The sequence below is a fragment of the Oncorhynchus keta genome, chromosome 11, assembly GCF_023373465.1.
Source record: "Oncorhynchus keta strain PuntledgeMale-10-30-2019 chromosome 11, Oket_V2, whole genome shotgun sequence".
Classification (NCBI taxonomy): Eukaryota; Metazoa; Chordata; class Actinopteri; order Salmoniformes; family Salmonidae; genus Oncorhynchus; species Oncorhynchus keta.
The window spans coordinates 42,064,223-42,091,110 of record NC_068431.1 but is presented as its reverse complement, the minus strand read 5'-3'; the positions used below and the strand labels follow the sequence as shown (position 1 = coordinate 42,091,110).

Here is a 26,888-nt window from a genome sequence, read left to right as displayed (position 1 = left end):
ATAACATGGTATTCTTTCACTGTAATAGCTACTGTAAATTGGACAGTGCAGTTAACTTACGTTCTTGTTAATCTCTTAATCTCCAGTATCAGATATGTCTATGTCTTGGAAAATGTCCTTTTTACTTACTTATGTTACTTATGCTAATCACATTAACATCAACCGTCCCGCAGGGGACCCACCGATCCTCTAGAGGTTTTAAAGTCTACACCCGTTGTATTCGGCAAAGGACAAATACAATTTCATTTGATTTTTTATATTTATAATGCCATTCATTCACTCATAATGACAACAGAATAGTCATTCAATGGGTTTGTGTGGATAAGAGACTTTTGGCAGCAGAAGAACTCACCTGCATCATCATCGTCGTCGTCCATGTCCCCGTTGAGCTCTGCCGTTCTGATGAGACGAGCCTCCATCACCTCCATCTCCATACACTCCATCTGCTTCTTCATCAAGTCAAACTTAGCCTGAGGTAGACAGAGGTAGACAGAAAATGGAATATTCCCCCTACTAAATGTTATGTTCGTGCTCCATCTTCTCTGTCCTGTTATTTAGGCTCACAACATTAGTGTAAGTACAGACACTCAAGAGTGAGTGAGTCTGTCTGTACCTGTAGGTCCTTCATGTCTTTCTCCAGTCTCAGTCTCTCAGACGTCTCTGTCTCCAGCAGCTGGGAGGCCGACTCTCCAGTGTTCCTCTCATCCGCAAGCTCCGCTGACAACTCTGTGATCTGGAGGAACACACACACACACACACAGTATTTAATGTCTATGCCCCATGGCCTGGCCTATCTTCGGTCACAGTGCACTACAAACACACCCTCAAAAGGCTACCTATGAAGCCCGAGAGTCATATCCTCAGCCTACTTTTCTTATCACAGGCGGAGTCAAACACTGAACAAAGGTGGACTGTTTGAGTTGATAACCTGACACAGCTTCTGGTGAATGAAGACAGTATGACTGAGTTATACTACTCCTGCAGCAAACGCTGTCTCCCAGAATGCAGTGCATAGAAGAAAGGCCCCATGAGACTCACCCTGCTCTCCAGTCGATCACTGTTCAGTCTCAGTTCGTTCCTCTCTTTCTCAGTCTTCTCCAGCTTGCCCTTCAGATGCTGGATCTCCTCCTGGAAGAGAAAATACAGTACAAGCACAAATATAAGAACGGGAAAGAGACAGTAGAAAATAGCTACAGCAGAGGTAGCCATGTTGGAATCCTGTGCAACACTATGGAGATATTCACCACTCCCACCTGACATCATATAGCAACTCTGGAGACTTGACTCGTGGTCGTGGGTGTGCAATCACACATTTCCAAGTATGAAAACCCTTACTTTAGTCATGTGGAGCAGATTTGCAGTGGGTGAGGTTGGATGGCTAAACAGGCTTAGAGTCAGAAAGCGAGACAGAGATACTCACATCTTTTCCTCGAATCTGTTCCTCTGTGAGCTGCACCTCGATGAGCGGCCGTACGGTGGTGAACAGCTTCCACCAGGGCCAGCCCTTCACTCCCTTGTTCTTCTTGATGTTCTTCTGGATGCAGCGGATGGCCAGGTCGTGGGTCTGCTCAGCACACAGAGAAAGAGAGTGGGTGCGACGGTACTGGACTGTACTGTATGGGGCTGAGAGAGTGTGAATGCAGAGGAGAGAGTGGAAGCATAGTGCCGTACAGTGCAGAGGAGGTACAGTACAACAGAGCTAGCCCTACTACAGAAATAGAGACTATAGAGAATGAATATCTCATCAGATTAGTATTATCAGCCTAAACGTCACTGTGATTTACTCTTTGCTATTGAATAACGTGCTGTTTTTGATCTTGAGAAACCCTAGCCCTAGTCTCCATGTTATTGACATACAGAATGGCTGAACATGTACACATCCAATAATCATGTGTTGCAGCATCGGCAAACCAGCCAGGCCTCATCAGTCAAGCCTTCTCTGGAGAGTTGCTGCAGACCATTTTCCAAGGCTGGAAGCTCTTTTGATGAATTAAATCAAACATCAATACATCTTGGAAGCCGATTCCAAATGTTACACGATTTCCATGCAGCTTGTGCATGAGCATTTGTAGTGGCAGCAGATTATGGCAAAACCCAATTAGACAACACAATATTCCCAGCGTCAAGTAGATTCCGCCCCGAAGTCAGCCTCTATGGCCAATTAGGATTTGTTACGCCATGAAAGCCGTAACACAGTGCTACATTCAGCAAATCTCAGACAGACATATTCAACAGGACTCATTTGTGATGTTTAGACCTTAATGAATGAGGCAAACAGAAGAGAAATAAACAAAGGGCTATTCATATTGAGAGGGGGTCTGTCTGCTGTATGTCAGTCTGTTGAGAGGATGTGAATCGTGGGCCAAGATTCTGACATAATCATCTACACTCTTAGAAAAAAACGGTGTTATCTAGGGAACCGCCGAAGAACCCTTTTGGAACCCTTTTTTGTAAGAGTGTAGGGCTAGGTAGGAGTGGATGTCATTGCCTGGGTAATAGCTATGGTTCGGTGTGTCTCTCTCCTACCTGTGCATGAATGTGTGTGTGGCCTGCATGCATGTGTGTGTGTGCGTGCGCTGTGTTTGTGAAGACTGAGCTCTACTTGACGGTGCAGGAGAAGCACCCGCCCACACCACCTGCTTCCACTCAGTAGCGCACTCGCTGACTTAAAACAAGCGCTTAATTAGGAAGCCCATCGGCTGCTCTGTTCAATTCCCCCCGGCTCCCGGAGGTATACATGAGGAAAGAAAACACACAGAGGAAGACTGGGCTGTGTTTCAAAAGAAAACATCCTGTCTTCCATATGCCCTCCCTCCACTACTGTATGAGAGAGAGAGAGAGAGAGAGAGAGAGAGAGAGAGAGAGAGAGAGAGAGAGAGAGAGAGAGAGAGAGAGAGAGAGGAGATAGACACAGGCACACTTTCAAAAGGGAAATTGTTGCTTCTCGAAAGGGAGATATATATTCCTGGTGAAGTCATGCTGGGATGACTTCAAAAAGCTCTGGAAACCATGATAAATCAATCAAAAGTTACAGGACATTCTATGACACAGCCAGCCGCTTATCAAGCACCATGGGCTTTTCGTATGTTTGTCGCTGCCATAGAACACATTCCTAACACTCTCAGAGTGTATTTCCATCTAACCACGGCACATCTGTTGAGAACGGATACATCATACAGTGACATTATGGAAGCCTAATCAAATTTCATGAACGGGGTAGACGGAGTGAGAGCCCTAGTGGGTTTCATTATACAATCATTATTATAAGACAGGCCTCTGGATAGAGACACACTCCGTTAATCTTCCTGCTAGAGAGGGAGGAAGGAAAGAGGGAGGAGGGAACTCGATTCGCACAGTAATATACCACTTCACCGCATTCCTCCAATTACACTTTTCTATTTCTTGGGCTGGTGCATTTGGAATAACTACTTTTTTACAAACTGCATATATTTGTTAAATGTTATATATTTTCAGAGCAGACAGAGACACATGGCCTGGTCTATCATCATTACTATACTGACTAAACCAGACAGACTCAAGAAGTTTGCAATGAAAAACTCATTGTTTTATAGTTAATCTAGGGCGGCTAAGGTTTTGTGGTTTTTATCTGGTTAGGAGTGGTTGTTTCATATCAGTGTATGGAAACGGTTGTTTCTGTTCCAGTAGAAAAAGTCTAAAGAGTTGTTTGAGTAATTCTTGGTTTGGTGGTTCAATGTTCGCTGGAAATAATATCAGTTTTTTGACCTGATTGAACATTATATTAACATCATATTCATCAAGTCATGACTTCATATGTTTATGACTTTATATGACATTACAAACACATTATCTAAAAAGTTCATATAATGTTAAATCAAGTCAAAAACCTGATATTATTTCCAGCGAACAATGAACCACCAAACCAAGAATTACACAGACTTGGACTTTATTTTTCTACTGGAACAGAAACAACCGTTTCCATACACTGATATGAAACAACCACTCCTAACCAGATAAAAACCACAGAACCTTAGCTGTCACCCATAATTGAGTACTACATCTTACCTCACAAAAACCTGAACTTCAGTTCAGAGGCAAAGATTTTACAATAAAAAAAAATCAATTGAATCTTATCTTTCTATTAAAGATAAACGTACGGGAAGAAACAGAGGAGAAAGCATTCAGAAAAAAAATAGGCGACCCGAATAATGGATTTAGTAATGGTACAGTTAGCCTTCACACTGTTCCTCAGTGGTGATTTCCTGCCCTTTCCAGTGGATTATAAAGCGCTCCTCACCCTCAGTCTCTGAACGATGGCCTTTGAACTTAATAAGAGAAAACCTTGGCCTTTCCCGGGTTCCTATTTCCACCACATGCCCATTACTCAAAAGCTGCTTATTTTGTCATGAGGGCAAAACGAGAAGCACAAATCTTTAATAGAAGCAGAGATAACAAAAATGTATTAAGGCTAAAAACTTCAGCTTTTTGCTCAACTAGCTAAAAAATGATTCCCATAGGCCACCTTGGGAAGATACTGCAGCGTATGTCCATTTCTCAGAAAGCTTAAAGCCACATGGAGGCAACCTGGAAACAAAGAGAGTACAAAGACATGGCTGAAATGGAGGTAGTGTAGTGATGTCCTGTGGGTGGTGGTGAACCAGCCAGTGAGTGTAGTGATGTCCTGTGGGTGGTGGTGAACCAGCCAGTGAGTGTAGTGATGTCCTGTGGGTGGTGGTGAACCAGCCAGTGAGTGTAGGGATGTCCTGTGGGTGGTGGTGAACCAGCCAGTGAGTGTAGTGATGTCCTGTGGGTGGTGGTGAACCAGCCAGTGAGTGTAGTGATGTCCTGTGGGTGGTGGTGAACCAGCCAGTGAGTGTAGTGATGTCCTGTGGGTGGTGGTGAACCAGCCAGTGAGTGTAGTGATGTCCTGTGGGTGGTGGTGAACCAGCCAGTGAGTGTAGTGATGTCCTGTGGGTGGTGGTGAACCAGCCAGTGAGTGTAGTGATGTCCTGTGGGTGGTGGTGAACCAGCCAGTGAGTGTAGTGATGTCCTGTGGGTGGTTGTGTACCAGCCAGTGAACTCAGTTCTAGCCAGGCCAGATGAAGGCAGCCTGCTCACTCAGAGCGTAATCACACAGTGAAGGAGAGGAGTGCTGGATTCCATACATCAACTGCAAAAATGCTATCAGCGCCAGAGAGATGGCCCCATATCATGTGGAGAGAGATTAATGGAGGGACAAGGAGATAGAGCTGAGGAGAAGGAGATGCTGGCATGTATAATAGGGCTGCTTTTAAAAAGAGCTGATCAATGAGAGTGTGATTAAGGGGGACATGTCACCCCCCTGTCTCTGGTGCAGATAGTGACAGGGTGATTCAGGTGGGATGGGGGTGGGGTTAGGCCAATAGATTTACAGCAGAGCTAGCTGTAGTCCTATGGCGGAGAAAACAACCTTTAAAATGGGACGTGGAACAGGCTCCTTCACTCCAGACCCCGAGGCAACCACATCTCTCTATTTTAAATCACATGAAAGTTTGATTCTCTGTCTCTAAATCAATAGTAAAATATTGTTCTGTAGAGTTTACTGTAGAGCTTGCCGTAGTCTAAAAAAAGACTTCAGGGACAGGGGGAATATACAGTAGGAAGACTGAACTGTTCTCTACAACAAAAAACTATCAATGTAAATCATGGAAAATAAATCCTGGATTTCAAACTATAAAACAGTTTCTGATCATATTGGACAGTCACAGTCATAGCCTTGACATCCACAGTACGTCTTTTCCTCCTTCCCTGCTTCCATCTTTAAATCCTGCCTTTCTTCTGATGAAGTGAAGCCGTGGTGGAGTCATGCCTACCTTCCTCTTCTTGAAGGCCTGTCTGGCCAGGTACCCGCTGCAGGCTGCTTGGAACAGGGTGATGTTGCATCTGGTCTGCTCATCCCTCTGCTCCTCCAGTTTAGCCAAGGTCCCCGCTCTGAAGAACAACTGGGGAGGAAAGTACACACCTTTTAGTTCATCATCAAACAAAACAGATATAGTCACGTTTGTTCAAGTCTGGAGCTGATTTAAAACAAAATGGTCACATAATTGACTTGAAATTGACTTCAAGAGAGTATGCCTTTTTAGCACCTATTACACAAATATATTACATTACCAAGAAAGAGGTAGATCCATCCACTGTAGTCTAAAGACAACGGCCCTTTAATCCAAGAAGATTGGGTAATAAAGTAATTGAGCGTGTTTGAGTGGTAAGGTGAAAGCAACCGACTGTAGACGAAGGTCAAGGAGGGAAGTTGGGGAGGTATATCTTTGACAGCCGAAAGTCGGAAACTAAAAGGTGTTTATGAAAGTTTTTATTTATAATGTTGAAATATACATGTCTCCAACTCCAATAACACACACTCACAAACTGAAATCATATGTGTGTAGACTACATTGTACAAACAGTCAGTGAGAGAGCCTCAAATATCACATTCATTTGTATCACTCCACCATAGAAATGAATCGCACAAAAGCTCCTGTTTCAGTCATCCTTCCCCATTATGCAACAGACTTTGAAAGGCGCTGAAAAACGATGGTCACCGACTTAACAAAAGTGATCCGCTGGAACGCGCCTGTTATCTCTGCCAGAGAGTGTCAGCATTGTGTCCTCATTGGCCGGGTCAAAGATGAAACAGAGTTAAAGGGCCAGTAGAAGTGCCGTCACATGACAATCTCCTATCATTCACATACGCTCTGAGAGATATCATCAGGCCAGGGTCAGGCACAGTGTGAAGACTGGTGGGAGTCAGTCAGCTTAAAGGCGAAGGGTGGATGGGGATGGGAGAGTTGACAGGCTCCAGTGCTTTATAAAAGATCAAACCTCTCTGGCATACATGAAAGAACCAGTAGGTGGAACAGGCAAACACTTTTGTTATTTTACCTTTATTACTTAAGCAGGATATACTGTATTACCAATACGAAGAGGAGGGGTTCAGAAAACACACTGTACAGCAATGTTTAGAGGGATAATGTCATGAATTTGGCTTCAAAATAAAACAGTAAAGTCATGTTTGTCATATGCATTTTGTCCATAATGTAACTCTACATCAGAAAACCACAAGTTAGGAGATCTCTGGGTGTCGGCGTCATATTATGATCAGAATGGGTCAATCAAAGCGGACATGAGACGTGACTTCCTGTTGTGGCAGTGTTTACCACAGTGAGAGTTGTGTGGTGGACCCAGTGTCAGGAGAATATTTGGTGCTGCTGTTAATTGGCATTCTGCTGAGGCCACTGCTGTTGCTAGGACACAGTTGGAATGCTTTGTGAACCACCATCTTGGTGCTAATCTACTCCAAAGGCCATTTCAATCTCCAAACCCCGAAGGCAACAACAGCTGTCTCCCAAAAAATTACCATTTTTAATTACAATACTTTCTTGTTGGCTATGGGCCACTTCTCAGCTGATGGGATTAAACAGAAGTGTGCCAAGCAGTGTTTACTGTGATTAGTCTACAAGTGCCAGGGCGAAAGACAACATCGAAGACCATCACCTGCCAGAAATGACTCTATAACGACATGCATACAAAGGAGACATGATTGTGTGTCTCACGGTGAGGCTGGAAGGCAGGCATGCCTCTCAGACCCATCCTCCCCAGCCAAGAGACTTTCATGACAGGCAACACTTGTCAGACAGTTCACCCAGAGTCACAAACACATCCCCGCTAACAACAAACATTCCCACAACATTAGAGTCTCATTAGGTAATTAAATAACGTTTTCATAGGAATGTTCATGTGATGTTCAAGGAACGTTTCCAAGCGACCATTCCCTTAATGTCCAATAAAACTTACCCAGAACTTAAGATAATGTTCTAGACAGGTTTCATGGGAATGTTGCAAGAACATTCATGTGTCCAGTTTTCTGAGAGTTAGGAAATTATTCCATAAACCTCCTACCAAACATACACAGAACATGGTTGCCATGTTCTCACAACAAAACATATTAATATTCTAAACATGTTTTTATGGGAACGTTGCAAGAAGATACATTTTTTCCGCACCTCCTGTCATTACAGGCTGCATCACATTCGGTTGTGAATGGGAGTCCCATAGGGCGGCGCCTAATTGGCCCAGCGTCGTCCGGGTTTGGCTGTCATTGTAAATAACAATTTGTTCTTAACTGACTTGCCTAGTTAAATAAAAGTTAAATTAAATTATGCCATCCATGAGTAACGTGCGCAGGTAGCCTACATTAAGTAATAGTTTGACAATCAGTTAACATCATAACTAGCTGTGTTTATGCCACATTAAAAAGGGAGGCTAATACATTTTAAGTTAAAAGACATCTTTACTATTAGGTCCATAGAGATCCTATTAAATTAATATGGATTCTGTATGTAATTACTGTATATGATCAAATAGATATGTGCATGCACACATGGGAGGTCTCATATATAGAAATCCCTTCATTTGCTGAAATAAGTAAATCAAATCAATGATGAGAGACTAGTCAGAATAACTGATACCTGACATGGACATGGTGGCAGTGCAGGAAGATGGGAGTACAACGTCCCATGCAATGTACCATGAACCAAGAGGTTCTGAGTTCAAATCCCAGGAGAGGACATGTTGAATAATAATTACTGTATAAATAAACATGCACAAATATAATTGTGTGTCAAATATGTAAGTTGAAAGCACTCTGTTAAAAGCACTGTGTGTGTGTGAGTTGCCCGTACCTTGCCAAACTGAGAGATGAATGGATGAGTGGTTCACCAGTCAGGGCTTTGATTGGCTTGGCAAAAGTAACAAGATGTGATGTGAAATGACTTTCCTTTTTTCTTTTTTTTACACAAAAAATGATTATTTCAGCAAATGAAGGGCTGTTTGTGCATGCACTTATCTATTTGATCATATACAGTAATTACATACAGTATCCATATTAATTTAATAGGATCTCTATGGACCTAATAGTAAAGATGTCTTTTAACTTAAAATGTATTAGCCTCCCCTTTTTAATGTGGCATAAACACAGCTAGTTATGATGTTAACTGATTGTCAAACTATTACTTAATGTAGGCTACCTGCGCACGTTACTCATGGATGGCATAATGACAGGAGGTGCGGAATAAATACGTTTTAAGCCTCATTAAAATATATTTTTCTGCTTCGAATTTCCAACATTTGGTAGGCTATCAAATTGTCTATAATTAGATACATGCAGCTTCTCTTCTGTCATTACTTGATACTCGTCTAGAATATTAAATAAAGCCATGCTCACCAAATCGATAGAATGATCCATGTTTCATCAACAATCTAGTTGACATCGGTAAAGTTCTCTTTCATTTCTGCTTCTGTCACGGAGCGAGGACGTTAAGAAACCAGGGATAATTCCAAATGACATAATTATGACCGGATTTAAGGAATTTTAAAAAATGTGAAAAACAATCCTGCAAGTTTCTGATATTTTAGTGGACGCATATTTTTTGTGGTTGAAAATAAAATACGGTCAGCTTTTATGCTGCTGAAAGAAATTGCACGTAGGCCGGGAACACTTCATCCTTCAGAAGTTAATATTGTAATAGGCTCAATGTGAGGCCTATAGTCAGTGTCCAGACTTCTATTCCAACTATTAGGCTACTGGACGGAAATAATTCCGGCATCACGTCTAAATGAATGATATTCAGTGATTGTCATTCATTAAGCCTCCTACACTAAGCCTCCTACACAATTCTTGTAACTCCAATTGATGCATACACTGCTGTCCATGTGCGTCTTGGTCTCGGCCACTTATCTTTGCCTTGGCAAAAATGTGTTATCGTTGGAACACCGCATTTTGAGCGTATTCCACACGTTTTCAAGACTATTCACAAATTGTTCATGCGACTGACATGAGGTAATGATAAATACTGTGATAGCATACAGTTTTCATGGAATCTGTTTTCATTATTGTGATAGGCTCATGTTTTACCGGTATGGCGTACCACCACTATTTATTTTACCAGTAGTTCATACCGGACCATTCCAGTTTGCTTTCACCCCTGGAATAGTCAAAAATAACTGATAATGTACACAGACATGGTGACGTAGCAGAAATATATGACCGTTGTGAACCATAAGGTTGTGAGTTCAAATCCCAGGTAAGGACATATAATAATTACTGTATAAATGAACATGCACAATGTAATAATTTATGTGGTGTCAAATATGTACGGGGGCAGCAGGGTAGCCTAGTGGTTAGAGCGTTGGACTAGTAACCGGAAGGTTGCAAGTTCAAACCCCCGACCTAACAGGGTACAAATCTGTCTTTCTGCCCCTGAACAGTCAGTTAACCCACTGTTCCTAGACCATCATTGAAAATATAAATTTGTTCTTAACTGACTTGCCTAGTTAAATAAAGGTTTAAAAAAAAAATGTAAACATTGAAAGCACTGTGTGAGTATCCCTAACCATGCCAACAGGCAGAAAAAGAGCTGTGAATGGATCAGTGGTTCACCAATCAGGGCCTTGATGGGGTTGGCAACAGTTACAAGGTGTAATGTGTAATAAAAACACATTTTTCTAAGAACATGGCAACCATGTTCTGTGTATGTTTGGTAGAACGTTGATGTAATATTCTTCAAACCCTCAGAAAACTGGACACGCATGTTCTTGCAACGTCCCATAAAACACATCTAGAACATTAACATTGTAACCATGTTCTTAGTTAGATAAGTTCTGTTTGACATTAAGGGAATGTTCTCCTAACACAAACACATGCTAAAAAGGCTAAGAATGTTTTTTGCTAACAAAGATAGAATGTTCCCCTAACTAACGGAAAACTAGACCCCCAAACATTAGGGGGAAATTACGGGTAACATTATGAAAACGTTCTCTCTCAGAATTGTTACTGGGATTCCTCAAGGAAAAACGAAAAAGGAGGAATCTTTAGCTACAAGTTGAAGAAACCTACTGTATGCATGGGACAACATCTGTTTTCTGGGTTTCTATAACCCATTTTCACTCAATGTAATATGAACAGAGGTAGTTTAACCAGTGACTAATTCAAAGCGTGAAGTGTTTTAATGTTGTGGTAGTATTGGTACTCACCCTACTCAGTCCCATGTGATAGCTGCTCTTCTCCAGGTCCAGGGACTCCAGCAGCTCCTCTACCGCCTTGAAACGCACACAAACATACAGATCATTCCCTGCCCGTCTACCCCCTCTACAGCAGTCCCGCAAAGCTGCCAACTGACACAATCCCATCATCCCAACAACCACTCCTCTAATCAGACAGATTGACAGAATCCTGATCTGTCGTCCTTTCACATTCTACCTCACACATCCGGCCCGATTCCCACCCTCTCCTCTTCTATTCTCAAGGACACAGAGCATGTGCAGGGAGAGAGGCAAAAACTGACCAGACAGCTCGTCCTCCAGAATCCACCTTCTCCAAGCTTGTTCCTCCTGGCCCCGTGGTGGTCTCGGCCCCATAGCAGCCTTGAACACATACAGTCTCTGCAGAGGGGCACCACCTGCAGCTCTCCCTCTCTGTGTTACGGTCGGTCTCTGTGTGTCTCTCTACTGTCCCTTTCCCTGGGTGGTGTGGACAGGTCCACTTGAGCCCCCAGCCTGAAAGGCCCCATCTAGATTACACTGTGAGAGGAGCTGCAGCCCCGAGCACTGAGGGCCTTTTGTCTGACGCCGTTTCCACAGAAACCCCGCTACGAGACACTGACTGCTTTTCTCTCTCTGTACCACCTTCGCTCAGTCTCTCACACTCTTCTGTAAAGAGTAGCTTTTGTGTTCTTTTCCCCACCATTTCACTTCAGCCTGGCTCCTCTTTCAGGGGACCAATACACAATTGACCCTCATTGATAGTTAACCTCAGAGTGGAACCCTCATTAGAAATCCTCCCTTCACAGGTTGGGTCACACTAAAATATTTTTAGGCCCTCTCACCATTTACATTGCAGTGGAGAGTTCCTATCCTAAGAAAATCATTAGGGTAAAACCACCAGGCAGGCAGCCTCCAGAGTAGACAATATATTTCACAAAGTTGATAAGTTCAGCCCTAAACCCCAGTGCAATTAGAAGGCCTTTCCTTCCTGTCTCTGCTTCTGCCATGTTGATTAGGTCATCACAATGGCTCTGATTAACGGAGGTTTATTCCTCTGTCAGTGGGCTACTGACAGCCAGGAAGGAGACGGCCTCTTCAGATTATTAATGTAACACTACAGACCTCAGCTATGCTCCACACACACACACACAGAAAAATAGACTGACCCTCTTCTCATCCTTCACTATGTAGTTGCGGCCAAGTTTCTTGGTCAGGTGGGGTGCCAGCACATCGAAGCGGCGGCGGAATTCTGAGAAGACCATGTGATCAGGGTATCCTGTAAAGACAACGACATGGGGGCAAGGTTACGGAGCTACAATTTTTTACAGAACTATTTATTCTAACCACATAGTCTACATGACATACAGTAGAGCAGTGTTGGTCGTTTGGTTTGTTTGTGAAGGAAACTATACTCCAGTCTAGGCAGGTCAGAACCTTCCTCATCTAACAACCACAGCCTCTAGCTCTGTCAGCCTTCTCACCTTGTCTGTAGATTCTGAGGGCGTCCAGCAGCTTGGAGCCGCGGAGCTGGGACCGGAGCAGGGCCACATCCAGCTGCATCAGGCCAGAGTCTCCACTCTCCCCCTGGGCCTCCAACTCCCCTCTGCCCACCCGCAGGGCATCAGCATTGGGCAGCAAGCAGTGGACAAAGTGAACCCTGGACCTCCTTACCGTGTCCAGCAGAGCATCCTGAAGGAGAGAAGGGTTAGCTGGGACTCAAATGATAACAGTGATAGAGGGCTAGAGGATAGGGCAAGGCCTCACCGTGCACCGTGACTTACTCAAGGGTACATAGGCAGATGTTTCACCTAGTTGCCTTGGGGATTCGAACCAGCAACCTTTAGGTTACTGGACCAACGTTATTAACCACTAGGCTACCTGCCGCCCCAAACACTGTGTGAACACCTCTCTCAGAGGGAGGGCGTACATTAGGCAATGCTAATTAAAAGACTCCATTTACTAAATCAGCTCGTGTATAGGATTTAAATGAGGGGCTTGTGGCCCAACACCACGTGGATATACACATAATAAAACATGAACAGAAGTGAAAATATAATAAGTTATTTGGGGCCCTCTCGATCGCTCTCCCTCTCACAGTCCCTCGACCAGACCTGGCCCCTGCAGATGGCCCCTAGCCTCTCACCACTTGTAGTTTGATCTGGATACAGAGGGACTTCTTCTTGACGGCTGCCACCCCAGTGGTAAAGGTCTTCCTCATGCTGGTGGCACGCCGCAAGGTCAGCTGGGAAACGCCCTCGAGGCCAGCAATGGAGCCTGACAGGATGGTGGCCCCACCCCCTCGACTCATAAACAGACCACTGATGTTCTTCCTACAGAGGAGAGCGACAAATCCAACACGGTCAGAAATGTCTATTGCAAGTGTTGCTAATCAAGCTAAAACGTTATGTGGGACGGGTGTTACTTTTGGGAGTCCTGTAGGAGACTCCCTGCGTTGGTCGAGACAGGGTTCTGTTTAGCATGGCTCAGCCAACCACGGGCGTCATACTCCACCCAGTCTGTACCATGGCTGTGGCCCAGCAGGAAGTGATGTAGTCTCTCACTCTTCAACAGCAAGGTGTGACCTGACCAGTAGAGAGGATAAAGGAGTTGATAACAATTATGTATGCCAATGTTTGCGTGTATGGATGTCTACAGTATGTGTGGTAATGAACATTATGTGAAAAAGAAGAAAAACAACAAATCATTGTCACCTTTCAGCAGACAATATATTTTCTATAAACCTGTATTTTATGTGTTTTTGAAGTAAAATCATTTTAGAATATGGCAGTTTAGAAAACAGAGAATTCTTTGAACATAAACACTGTTTGCTGCTATAGTTTTCTCCCCATCGTTTTACAGTGAAGAATAATAGAAACAGAGTGGCACATTGCATACCACACCATATCTGGGTGATTAGTGCAGTTCTGTTAAAGTAATCTTTCAACTCTGCCACTGCATTGGTAGCCGGACTGCCAGTCTGTTAATACTCTCATCCCTACTCCTTATGGAATTGCCATGCAATTGTTTGGCTTGACAATCACAACGCAGGAGGCAAAAGCACAAACTGATCTGGGACCAGGCTAGTGTATTGGTGGGTTCAATGTAAAACTGACTTTACCTGATGATGCCATTCTGAATCATTAAAATCATCCAAAGGACAGTTGGTAGAATGTTTGAATGTAGAATGTCTGGTCGATAAGAGCGACAGTGTTGATTTGAACCCCATTTTATTGCTTTCCCATGGTGATTCTATTCATTAGAACGCAATTACATTTGAAAATGATGAAATCAAAATGTTTGTAGAATGAAGAACGTTAGAACAGTTGGTTGATAGGCACCAATGCTGATTTAGAAAATCCCTTTTGGTGGCAACAACCTCAAAACTAGACGTGCAGCTTGTTTCTGCTATCCAAGATTTTCAATTGTTAAATCGGTAGAGCATGACACTTGTAATGCCAGGGTAGTAGGTTCCATTTCCGGGACCAGCCATGCATAAAATGTACGCACGCATGACTGTATGTCGCTTTGGATAAAAGCATTTACTAAATGGCATATCATTTTACAAAATGAGCTTCTACACCCAGCAATTTAACCAGTCTGTACTATGGATGGCACAGGAGCATCGATATCTTCCTATCAAATATTTTTTTCTTATCAGTATTTGGTTAATTGCTTATTTTTGTGTATTATCGACACTCTATACTGAACAAAAAAAAACAACATGCAACAATTTTACTGAGTTACAGTTCATAAGGAAATCAGTCAATTGAAATTAATAAATTAGGCCCTAATCTATGGATTTCATATGACTAAGCAGGGGCGCAGCCATGGGTGGGCCTGGGAGGACATAGGCCCACCCACTGGGGAGCCAGGCCCACCCACTGGGGAGCCAGGCCCAGCCACTGGGGAGCCAGGCCCACCCACTGGGGAACCAGGCCCACCCACTGGGGAACCAGGCCCAGCCAATCAAAATAATTTATTTATTACAGACAGAAATACTCAGTATTTCATCAGCTGGCCGGGTGGCTGGTCTCAGACGATCCTGCAGGTGAAGAAGCCGTATGTTGTCACGCCCTGGTCGAGGTATTTTGTGTTTATCTTCATTTATTTGGTCAGGCCAGGGTGTGGCATGGGGTTTTTGTATGTGGTGTGTTGGTATTGGGATTGTAGCTTAGTGGGGTGTTCTAGTTAAGTCTATGGCTGTCTGAAGTGGTTCTCAATCAGAGGCAGGTGTTTGTCGTTGTCTCTGATTGGGAACCATATTTATGCAGCCATATTCTTTGTGTGTTTAGTGGGTGATTGTCCTTAGTGTCCTTGATACGGTCTCTGTGTTACTTTGCACCAGTATTAGGCTGTTTCGGTTTTCGTGGTACGTTTATTGTTTTTGTATTTGATTCGTGTTTACTTTGTTTCATTAAACATGGATCGCAATAGCCACGCTGCATTTTGGTCTGACTCTCCTTCACATACAGAAAACCGTTACAGAATAACCCACCACAGGACCAAGCAGCGTGTCAACAGGCAGGAGCCACAGGAGAAGCAACAAAGGCAGCAACAGCGGCGCAATGAGGAATGGACATGGGACGATATATTGGATGGCAAGGGTTGCTACACATGGGAGGAGATCCTGGCGGGAAGGGATCGCCTTCCATGGGAACAGGTGGAGGCAGCGAGGAGAGCAGAGGCAGCCGGAGAGAGGAGCCGGCGATATGAGGGAACGCGGTTGGCAAGGAAGCCTGGGAGACAGCCCCAAAAATTTCTTGGGGGGGGCTCACAGGGAGTATGGCTACGCCAGGTAGGAAACCTGCGCAAGCTCCCTGTGCTTACCGGGGGGCTAGAGAGACCGGGCAGGCACCGTGTTATGCTGTGGTGCGCACGGTGTCTCCAGTGCGGGTGCATAGCCCGGTGCGGTATATTCCAGCTCCGTGTATCGGCCGGGCTAGATTGAGCGTCAAGCCAAATGCCATGAAGCCGGCTCTACGCATCTGGTCCCCAGTGAGTCTCCTTGGGCCGGCTTACATGGCACCAGCCTTGCGCTCGGTGTCTCCGGTTCGCCTGCATAGCCCAGTGCGGGCTATTCCACCTCGCCGCACTGGCAGGGCGACCGAGAGCATTCAACCGGGTAAGGTTGGGCAGGCTCGGTGCTCAAGAGCTCCAGTGCGCCTGCACGGTCCGATCTATCCAGTACCACCTCCACACCCCAGCCCTCCGGTAGCAGCTCCCCGCACCAGGCTTCCTGTGCGTGTTCTTGGTCCAGTCCCACCAGTGCCAGCACCACGCATCAGGCCTACAGTGCGCCTCGCCTCTCCAGCGCTGCCGGAGTCTCCCGCCTGTTCAGCGCAGCCAAAGCCTTCCTCATCTCCAGCGCTGCCGGAGTCTCCCACCTGTTCAGCGCAGCCAGAGCCTTCCTCCTCTACAGCGCTGCTGGAGTTTCCCGCCTGTTCAGCGCTGCCAGAGCCCTCCTCCTCTACAGCGTGCTGGAGTCTCCTGCCTGTTCAGTGCAGCCAGAGCTGCCAGCCTGCATGGAGCAGCCAGAGCTGCCAGTCAACCAGACTCTTCCAGATCCGCCAGCCAGCCAGGATCTGCCGGAGCCAACTACCTGCCTGAGCTTCCTCTCAGTGCCGAGCTTCCTCTCAGTGCCGAGCTTCCCCTCAGTGCCGAGCTGCCCCTCAGTCCCGAGCTGCCCCTCAGTCCCGAGCTGCCCCTCAGTCCCGAGCTGCCCCTCAGTCCCGAGCTGCCCCTCAGTCCCGAGCTGCCCCTCAGTCCTGATCTGCTCCTCAGTCCAGTGGGGTTCTGGGTGAGGACTTCTAGGCCAAGGTCGGCGGCGAGGGTGGACTATCCAAGGACGCGAGGAGGAGGGACTAAGACGGTGATCGAGTGGGGTCCACGTCCCGCACCGGAGCCGCCACCATGGACAGACGCCCACCCCGGACCCTCCCTATTGTTTTGAGGTGCGTCCAGGAGTCCGCACCTGGGGGGGGTTCTGTCATGCCCTGGTCGAGCTATTTTGTGTTTATCTTCACTTATTTGGTCAGGCCAGGGTGTGGCATGGGGTTTTTGTATGTGGTGTGTTGGTATTGGGATTGTAGCTTGGTGGGGGGTTCTAGTTAAGTCTATGGCTGTCTGAAGTGGTTCTCAATCAGAGGCCGGTGTATGTCGTTGTCTCTGATTGGGAACCATATTTAGGCAGCCATATTCTTTGTGTTTAGTGGGTGATTGTCCTTAGTGTCCTTGTTACGGTCTCTGTGTTACTTTGCACCAGTATTAGGCTGTTTCGGTTTTCGTGGTACGTTTATTGTTTTTGTATTTGATTCGTGTTTACTTTGTTTCATTAAACATGGATCGCAATAGCCACGCTGCATTTTGGTCTGACTCTCCTTCACAGAAAACCGTTACAGATGTGGAGATCCTGGGCTGGCGGGGTTACACGTGGTCTGCGATTGTGAGGCCAGTTTAACGAACTGCCAAATTCTCTAAAACGACGTTGGAGGCGGCTAATGGTAGAGAAATTAACATTTAATTATCTGGCAACAGCTCTGGTGGACATTCCTGCAGTCAGCATGCCAATTGCACAGTCCCTCAAAACTTGAGATCTGTGGCATTATGTTGTGTGACTAAACTGCACATTTTAGAGTGGCCTTCTATTGTCCCCAACACAAGATGCACCTGTGTAATGATCATGCTGTTTAATCAGCTCCATGATATGCCACACCTGTCAGGTGGATGGATTATCTTGGCAAAGGAGAAATGCTCACTAACGGGGATGTAAACAAAATTAGAGAAATAAGCTTTTTGTGAATATGGAACAGTTCTGGGATTTTTATTTCAGCTCATGAAACTAACACTATATGCTGCGTTTACATTTTTGTTCAGTGTATGTTTAGAATGCACTTAGGTACATATAGAACCGGTTTTATGAGTGAATTTCTCAGATATCTGGCATTGTGAGTGCGACTGGAAGTCCCAGTCCCTAAATATGACCAGCTTCCGCTTCCACAAGCAGCACTGGCCTGAACAGGAGAAACGCAGGCTGTTCCACAAGCAGCACTGGCCTGAACAGCATAAATGCAGGCTGTTCCACAAGCAGCACTGGCCTGAACAGGAGAAACGCAGGCTGTTCCAAAAGCAGCACTGGCCTGAACAGGAGAAACGCAGGCTGTTCCACAAGCAGCACTGGCCTGAACAGGAGAAACGCAGGCTGTTCCACAAGCAGCACTGGCCTGAACAGGAGAAACGCAGGCTGTTCCACAAGCAGCACTGGCCTGAACAGGAGAAACGCAGGCTGTTCCACAAGCAGCACTGGCCTGAACAGGAGAAACGCAGGCTGTTCCACAAGCAGCACTGGCCTGAACAGGAGAAACGCAGGCTGTTCCACAAGCAGCACTGGCCTGAACAGGAGAAACGCAGGCTGTTCCAAAAGCAGCACTGGCCTGAACAGGAGAAACGCAGGCTGTTCCACAAGCAGCACTGGCCTGAACAGGAGAAACGCAGGCTGTTCCACAAGCAGCACTGGCCTGAACAGGAGAAACGCAGGCTGTTCCACAAGCACATGGCGGTGAGGTGCAAGGTTGAATTTTACAGTAAAGCGAGGAGGGAGTTCTATGATCAGCGTGTGACCTCAGGCAACAAGTTGCTGTTTTCTGATGAAGAGAGAAACTGGAAGCCATTCCAGGGGTGCTAGAGTTGGGCGCAGAGATGGGCTTCCTGTGAATCTCTGCCCCTCTGTTGAATTACTATTGATTTATTTTGGAGAAGTAGTATTAAGATAAGATTGGATGATATAAAACAAGATTGGTAGGCATAGTAGGTGTGATAAGTGTAGGTTAGTGTCTATTTTAATCAAAATAAATATTCAGTCAAAATAAATCACATTTGAAGTATAACAATAGTGCTGGATTTTTTTGTGAGGCGTGTGTGTCTCTGTACCTTTGCTCTCGCCCTCGGCAGGGCCGTAGTAGCTGAAGAGACGTCCCAGTAGAGTGTCCTCAGAGCCCCCAGGCTGCAGAGCCTCCTCCTCCATCAGCCACAACAGGCCCCTCGCCTCATCAGTCCTCAGCGTCCGCACCTGGCACACCCACAGGTCAGACTCGCTTCCAACCCCTCACCTCACTGAATAGATAACATCTACTGTACTCTTGACACATTTTCAGTCCTTCAGATGGTTGTAGAATCAACAGTCTCACCAAAATACACACAAACAGACTAACTGGGCATCCGTTTGCTTTTCAGCCTACACATACTGACTCACTTTAGCAAACACACCCAGCCAGCCAGCCCACTCCTACTCAAACTCCAAGGCCTGAAGCGAAGTCAGCTCTGATCTACTTTGTGGGAATCATTCTGTAAGCCTGAGGAAATTTCATCAGCATTTGTTGTAAGTCTTTCACCTGGAATACCACAACAACTCCCAACTCTCCGGACTATTTCCACAACAAACACTGACACAAAATAGTGTAAAGGAGTCAGTTTACCATATTTAGCACCAAAATACCCCGCTGACAATACAGTGAAACACTGCTTTCAGGTTCATGCTTTTTATTAAATAACAACCACAAAAAAATACAACAGTTTTTTTTCATAAAGCTTCATAAAGTTTTTTTAAGGTCCAGACAGCAGAGAGGGACAGGCCATTAGCCATGACTCTTGTTAGGCCTAATATCAGAGTAATAGCTCAGAGAGCACTGGAGCGTTCAGGAAGCCTGCTCTAAACAGGCCACTTCACAAATTACCACTAGAATGCTGGCCGCAAATGAGTTTTTTGGTATAATTGAACTCTAACCCCTTTTTCTCTTCAAATGGCTCTTTCTGAATTCAAATCAAATCAAATGTTATTTGTCACATGCACATGGTGAGCAGATGTTAATGCGAGTGTAGCGAAATGCTTGTGCTTCTAGTTCCGACAATGCAGTAATAACCAACAAGTAATCTAACTAACAATTCCAAAACTACTGTCTTATACACAGTGTAAGGGGATAAAGAATATGTACATAAAGATATATGAATGAGTGATGGTACAGAGCAGCATAGGCAAGATACAGTAGATGGTATCGAGTACAGTATATACATATGAGATGAGTATGTAAACAAAGTGGCATAGTTAAAGTGGCTAGTGATACATGTATTACATAAGGATGCAGTAGATGATATAGAGTACAGTATATACGTATGCATATGAGATGAATAATGTAGGGTATGTAACATTATATTAGGTAGCATTGTTTAAAGTGGCTAGTGATATATTTTACATCATTTCCCATCAATTCCCATTATTAAAGTGGCTGGAGTTGAGTCAGTGTTTTGGCAGCAGCCACTCAAAGTTAGTGGTGGCTGTTTAACAGTCTGATGGCCTTGAGATAGAAGCTGTTTTTCAGTCTCTCGGTCCCAGCTTTGATGCACCTGTACTGACCTCGCCTTCTGGATGATAGCGGGGTGAACAGGCAGTGGCTCGGGTGGTTGTTGTCCTTGATGATCTTTATGGCCTTCCTGTAACATCGGGTGGTGTAGGTGTCCTGGAGGGCAGGTAGTTTGCCCCCGGTGATGCGCTGTGCAGACCTCACTACCCTCTGGAGAGCCTTACGGTTGTGGGCGGAGCAGTTGCCGTACCAGGCGGTGATACAGCCCGCCAAGATGCTCTCGATTGTGCATCTGTAGAAGTTTGTGAGTGCCGAATTTCTTCAGCCTCCTGAGATTGAAGAGGCGCTGCTGCGCCTTCTTCACGATGCTGTCTGTGTGAGTGGACCAATTCAGTTTGTCTGTGATGTGTATGCCGAGGAACTTAAAACTTACTACCCTCTCCACTACTGTTCCATCGATGTGGATAGGGGGGTGTTCCCTCTGCTGTTTCCTGAAGTCCACAATCATCTCCTTGGTTTTGTTGACGTTGAGTGTGAGGTTATTTTCCTGACACCACACTCCGAGGGCCCTCACCTCCTCCCTTTCGGCCATCTCGTCGTCGTTGGTAATCAAGCCTACCACTGTTGTGTCGTCCACAAACTTGATGATTGAGTTGGAGGCGTGCGTGGCCACGCAGTCGTGGGTGAACAGGGAGTACAGGAGAGGGCTCAGAATGCACCCTTGTGGGGCCCCAGTGTTGAGGATCAGCGAGGTGGAGATGTTGTTGCCTACCCTCACCACCTGGGGGCGGACCGTCAGGAAGTCCAGTACCAGTTGCACAGGGCGGGGTCGAGACCCAGGGTCTCGAGCTTGATGACGAGCTTGGAGGGTACTATGGTGTTGAATGCCGAGCTGTAGTCGATGAACAGCATTCTCACATAGGTATTCCTCTTGTCCAGATGGGTTAGGGCAGTGTGCAGTGTGGTTGAGATTGCATCGTCTGTGGACCTATTTGGGCGGTAAGCAAATTGGAGTGGGTCTAGGGTGTCGGGTAGGGTGGAGGTGATATGGTCCTTGACTAGTCTCTCAAAGCACTTCATGATGACGGAAGTGAGTGCTACGGGGCGGTAGTCGTTTAGCTCAGTTACCTTAGCTTTCTTGGGAACAGGAACAATGGTGGCCCTCTTGAAGCATGTGGGAACAGCAGACTGTATAGGGATTGATTGAATATGTCCGTAAACACACCGGCCAGCTGGTCTGCGCATGCTCTGAGGGCGCGGCTGGGGATGCCGTCTGGGCCTGCAGCCTTGCGAGGGTTAACACGTTTAAATGGTTTACTCACCTCGGCGGCAGTGAAGGAGAGTCCGCATGTTTTCGTTGCAGGCCGTGTCAGTGGCAGTGTATTGTCCTCAAAGCTGGCAAAGAGTTATTTAGTCTGCCTGGGAACAAGACATCCTGGTCCGTGCCTGGGCTGGTTTTCTTCTTGTAGTCCGTGATTGACTGTAGACCCTGCCACATGCCTCTTGTGTCTGAGCCGTTGAATTGAGATTCTACTTTGTCTCTATACTGACGCTTAGCTTGTTTGATAGCCTTGCGGAGGGAATAGCTGCACTGTTTGTATTCGGTCATGTTACCAGTCATCTTGCCCTGATTAAAAGCAGTGGTTCACGCTTTCAGTTTCACACGAATGCTGCCATCAATCCACGGTTTCTGGTTAGGGAATGTTTTAATCGTTGCTATGGGAACGACGTCTTCAACGCACGTTCTAATGAACTCGCACACCGAATCAGCGTATTCGTCAATGTTGTTATCTGACGCAATACGAAACATATCCCAGTCCACGTGATGGAAGCAGTCTTGGAGTGTGGAATCAGCTTGGTCGGACCAGCGTTGGACAGACCTCAGCGTGGGAGCTTCTTGTTTTAGTTTCTGTCTGTAGGCAGGGATCAACAAAATGGAGTCGTGGTCAGCTTTTCCAAAAGGAGGGCGGGGCAGGGCCTTATATGCGTCGCGGAAGTTAGAGTAACAATGATCCAAGGTTTTTCCACCCCTGGTTGCGCAATCGATATGCTGATAAAATTTATGGAGTCTTGTTTTCAGATTAGCCTTGTTAAAATCCCCAGCTACAATGAATGCAGCCTCCGGATAAATGGATTCCAGTTTGCAAAGAGTCAAATAAAGTTCGTTCAGAGCCATCGATGTGTCTGCTTGGGGGGGAAATATATATGGCTGTGATTATAATCGAAGAGAATTCTCTTGGTAGATAATGCGGTCGACATTTGATTGTGAGGAATTCTAAATCAGGTGAACAGAAGGATTTGAGTTCCTGTATGTTTCTTTGATCACACCATGTCTCGTTAGCCATAAGGCACGCGCCCCCTCCCCTCTTCTTACCAGAAAGATGTTTGTTTCTGTCGGCGCGATGTGTGGAGAAACCCGCTGGCTGCACCACCTCGGATAGCGTCTCTCCAGTGAGCCATGTTTCCGTGAAGCAAAGAACGTTACAGTCTCTGATGTCCCTCTGGAATGCTACCCTTGCTCGGATTTCATCAACCTTGTTGTCAAGAGACTGGACATTGGCGAGAAGAATGCTAGGGAGTGGTGCACGATGTGCCCGTCTCCGGAGTCTGACCAGAAGACCGCCTCGTTTCCCTCTTTTACAGAGTCGGTTTTTTTTGGGGTCGCTGGCTGGGATCCATTCCGTTGTCCTGGTTGAAAGGCAGAACACAGGCTCCGCATCGCGAAAATCATATTCTTGGTCGTACTGATGGTGAGTTGACGCTGATCTTATATTCAGTAGTTCTTCTCGACTGTATGTAATGAAACCTAAGATGACCTGGGGTACTAATGTAAGAAATAACACGTAAAAAAAAAAAAAACTGCATAGTTTCCTAGCAACGCGAAGCGAGGCGGCCATCTCTGTCGGCGCCGGAAGTTCAAGAATATACAGTCTATACCCACCTACTGGTATAATCTGAAGAAAATGTTTTTTATCAGTGTTAGCACATTGTTATTATCAATAGAGAAAGATAACTACTGTAGTAGTGTTGAGTGCAATGGCCTTTTAGACCTAGAAAAAGCTCAGCAAAGCCATATAAAAGCTCTCTGTTAGACATACAAGTACACAGTAAAACCTGTTCCTGGGCCTCGCTAAAAGCCTTCACAGCAAGCAAACAGACCCCAGTGAACCCATGGGTACTGAGTCTTTTATGTCAGGGGACAACATTTGAAGTGTCAGTGTAAATCCAACTGTCAGCTTTCCTCCTAGTGTCTCGACATCAACAGAGAGTGATCTCTAAGAGCGTGGGCTGTGCTGTCCCATTCTTTTGTTTTTGTCAGCCTTCAAAGGCTTTGGCCTTCTGCAGCCATCTGCTATACCCTGGTTCAGTGCTTTTGATGACAGCTCCAGCAGGGCCAGGACCCCTTAAAAGGTAGAGCACTCAAACCAACTTATTACACCGCCGACCATGACACTCTCAACACCTTGTCATTTTTGGTTTCCACGGCACACACACTGGAGGAGAAGCAAAACACAGATTTTGTTTTCTTCCACCTGAGTGGGTTTTCTAGTCTTTTCCTTCAACCCTCTCTCTGTTGATTCCTCTACAGAAGCATTCGTATATTATGCTCACTGAAAATGTTTACAATAAACAGAAAACTCTCAAATCTGCAAAAATGCATACAACTGACTCATTGTGAGTCCCAAAGGACTCATGAATGTAATTATATGTGCATAGCAGTGCACGGTACACACGGTGTGGGCAGCGAGAGAGGCAGGGTGTCAGGACTACAAAACAAAGTGGCAAGAGCTTCAGAAGGGAGTTTAGATAATGATGCTCTGGAATGTGCCATTACTAAAGAGAAATGGCACAGAAAGGTGTAGACAGAGAGTACTGCTGTACAGCGTGACACTGCCATGGCCGTAAACTCTGTAACCAGGTAAACTCGTGTGAATATAGGTATTGAAAGGAGTGTCCTTACCAGTGCTTGACTTGACGCTTGGTCTACTGCAGCTACAGACAGAGAGGTGCTAGGTTCCATGTCATCTAATGGAAGCTCTATGTTCTCCTAGAGGGGTGATGAGGGGGGTTAGTAACCAATGACAACGACATAAGTCTGAAGACAGGGCGCCAAGTTTGAAGTTTTCTACTATAGAGATTAGTTCATCATCACCTACAGTATAGACATAATAACATAATAAATAGTAATACAATGTTGGAAACTGCTCATAAAATGCTGTTAAATGGCTACAGGCTATGAAAGTGAAAGCATTGTGTTTTTTACAATGGGAGTGATTAGACATACATTGGTTAGGACAGAGTGTTGGCAGGGATATTTCCGCCCTATTATGATGGGTGTATAGTCTAGTATTCTGCTATGAGAAGAGAGGGAGTTAGAGAGTGGGGAGTTATTCATCCTCGTCGAGCGAGCAGCTCCACTGCTGTGCAGCTCAGCCCAGTTCACACAGCCAGTGATGAGTGACCTCGCTTTGGGCTCGGCAGGGGAGGAGAAATGGCAATCATATGGCCATTATATAGGCTCACTGTGTGACACTATTAATGAGAGGGAGGAAACCATGAGCTCTATGTAGCTCTAACTTGCCATGGCTTACAGGCAGGAATAGTGCAGATTTTCTGTCCTGAAGTATGGATTCTATGGGAGTATGTATATTTGAATCCTTAAAGCAGGGTTCCACGACTGGCGGCCCGCGGTTCAGATTTGCCCCCCCAAGTTTTCTGAGAAAAAAAACCCTATAATATTTGTTTTATTGCTGGACATAAAGGACTGGAAAAACACTAGCAAATCAACTCCAAATAATTAAATTATTTGAAAATATATGTTCCAAAAGTATTCCCACGCATAATAGAGAGATATACAGTACAAACATAAGCAAGGTTTGAAATGATTACGTTTTAATCAAACACTAAATCTGTTTGGACTACTTGTAGTCAATTTGCAGTATACACATGTTTTCGAATTATGCTCCGCCCCCTGACCATCCACTCAAGAGAGAATTGCCCCGCATCTTAATCTAGTTGATGATCCCTGCCTTAAAGTTTGAACCAGCAGCTGCTACATCAGGGTTTCCTAAACTCGGTCCTGGAGACCCCAAGGGGAACACGTTTTGTTTTTTTCACCTAACACTACACAGCTGATTCCTATAAATCAACTAATCGTCAAGCTTTCATTATTTGAATCAGTTGTGTCAGGCGAGGCCAATAACCAAAACGTGCACCCCTTAGGGTCCCGAGGAGTTCAATTTTCTTACTTATTTATTTATAATATGCACCCAATGATTTATGTAGCACATAACTTATAAATACCTCATGAGCTTAGTTCAACTGTTGTACCCCATCAGAACCCAAAATATAAGCTTGTTATACTCCAAGGTTTGTAAATGTAAACAAACACTATATAGCCTCAAAACATGGTTAAAACATCATGAATGATCTGTCCTTGCATCCATAGCTCTGTCTATGAATTTGAGAGTGGTTACATTTCTCCAGTACCATCCCTCAGCTTTTTACCAAAACAGGGGCGGTGAAAATGCTTTGATATTGTTTTAACTGCTGATTGACGCTTTAAAGTGTGTGTGTGTTAGTGTATGTGTTTTAGTATGTGTGTATTAGTGTATGTGTTTTAGTGTGTGTGTATGTTAGTGTCTGTATGTTAGAGTGTGCGTCAGTTTATGTGTTTTAGTGTGTGTGTATGTATGTTAGTGTATGTGTTTTAGTGTGTGTGTATGTTAGTGTGTGTTAGTGTGTGTTAGTGTGTGTGTTAGTGTGTTAGTGTGTGTGTGTGTGTGTGTGTGTGTTAGTGCATGCGTTTGTGTGGGGTCAATATGTGTGTGTGTGTGCGCATTAGTGTTTATGTGTGTGTGTGTGTGTGTATATTAATATACCTCTTTGTATCTCTCTAGCTCCTGTACAAAGGTGCGCTGATAGAACAGTGTCTGCAGGCGCTCCTGGGTGTAGTTATGGCAGAGCTCTTCAAAGGTGGCTCCTCGCTCCCGCTTGGCCAGGCGAGGGTTCTGAAAGCCCGGGGTGTCCACGATGAGCAGGGAGCACAGAGAGTGCTGGCTGGACTTTAGAGCCCTGACACACACACACACACACACACACACACACACACACACACACACACACACACACACACACACACACACACACACACACACACACACACACACACACACACACACACACACACACACACACACACACACACACACACACACGAAGACAACCAACAACAACAAAAAGTCAGCAAGACAACAAGTACAAGGCAGCAGACTCTAAACAGAGAGGCCAGCTGTAGTGGTGTCCGTGCGTCATCTCCCTCCATCTCTGGTAAAGTAGTGACTAACCTGTTTATGAGGGAGATGAGGAGGGTGAAGAGCTCCGAGTACAGCCCAGATGCCATGGCTTCTAAACACTCCATGGCTGTGGTCTTGGAACCTGGTGGTAGAACAGGTGAGAAGAGAAACAAATTTACAGCAA

At 45.4% G+C, this 26,888-nt stretch overlaps 1 protein-coding gene across 14 annotated transcripts in view; it reads right to left on the bottom strand.

Annotated features, from left to right (window-relative positions):
• LOC118390287 (unconventional myosin-XVIIIa-like) overlaps window positions 1-26,888 on the bottom strand; it is a 115,923-nt gene that overhangs the window by 32,147 nt on the left and 56,888 nt on the right. For all 14 annotated transcript variants that reach the window (XM_052457223.1, XM_052457234.1, XM_052457226.1 and 11 more), the window contains 14 exons: window positions 26,756-26,846; window positions 26,291-26,483; window positions 24,370-24,456; window positions 18,982-19,120; window positions 13,478-13,637; window positions 13,199-13,385; window positions 12,537-12,744; window positions 12,222-12,331; window positions 11,047-11,112; window positions 5,832-5,960; window positions 1,421-1,564; window positions 1,039-1,128; window positions 614-733; window positions 353-470 (listed from right to left, as the gene is read on the bottom strand). In XM_052457223.1, the coding sequence (XP_052313183.1) occupies window positions 353-470; window positions 614-733; window positions 1,039-1,128; window positions 1,421-1,564; window positions 5,832-5,960; window positions 11,047-11,112; window positions 12,222-12,331; window positions 12,537-12,744; window positions 13,199-13,385; window positions 13,478-13,637; window positions 18,982-19,120; window positions 24,370-24,456; window positions 26,291-26,483; window positions 26,756-26,846 (1,842 nt within the window). The remainder of the gene's footprint in view (window positions 1-352; window positions 471-613; window positions 734-1,038; window positions 1,129-1,420; window positions 1,565-5,831; window positions 5,961-11,046; window positions 11,113-12,221; window positions 12,332-12,536; window positions 12,745-13,198; window positions 13,386-13,477; window positions 13,638-18,981; window positions 19,121-24,369; window positions 24,457-26,290; window positions 26,484-26,755; window positions 26,847-26,888) is intronic.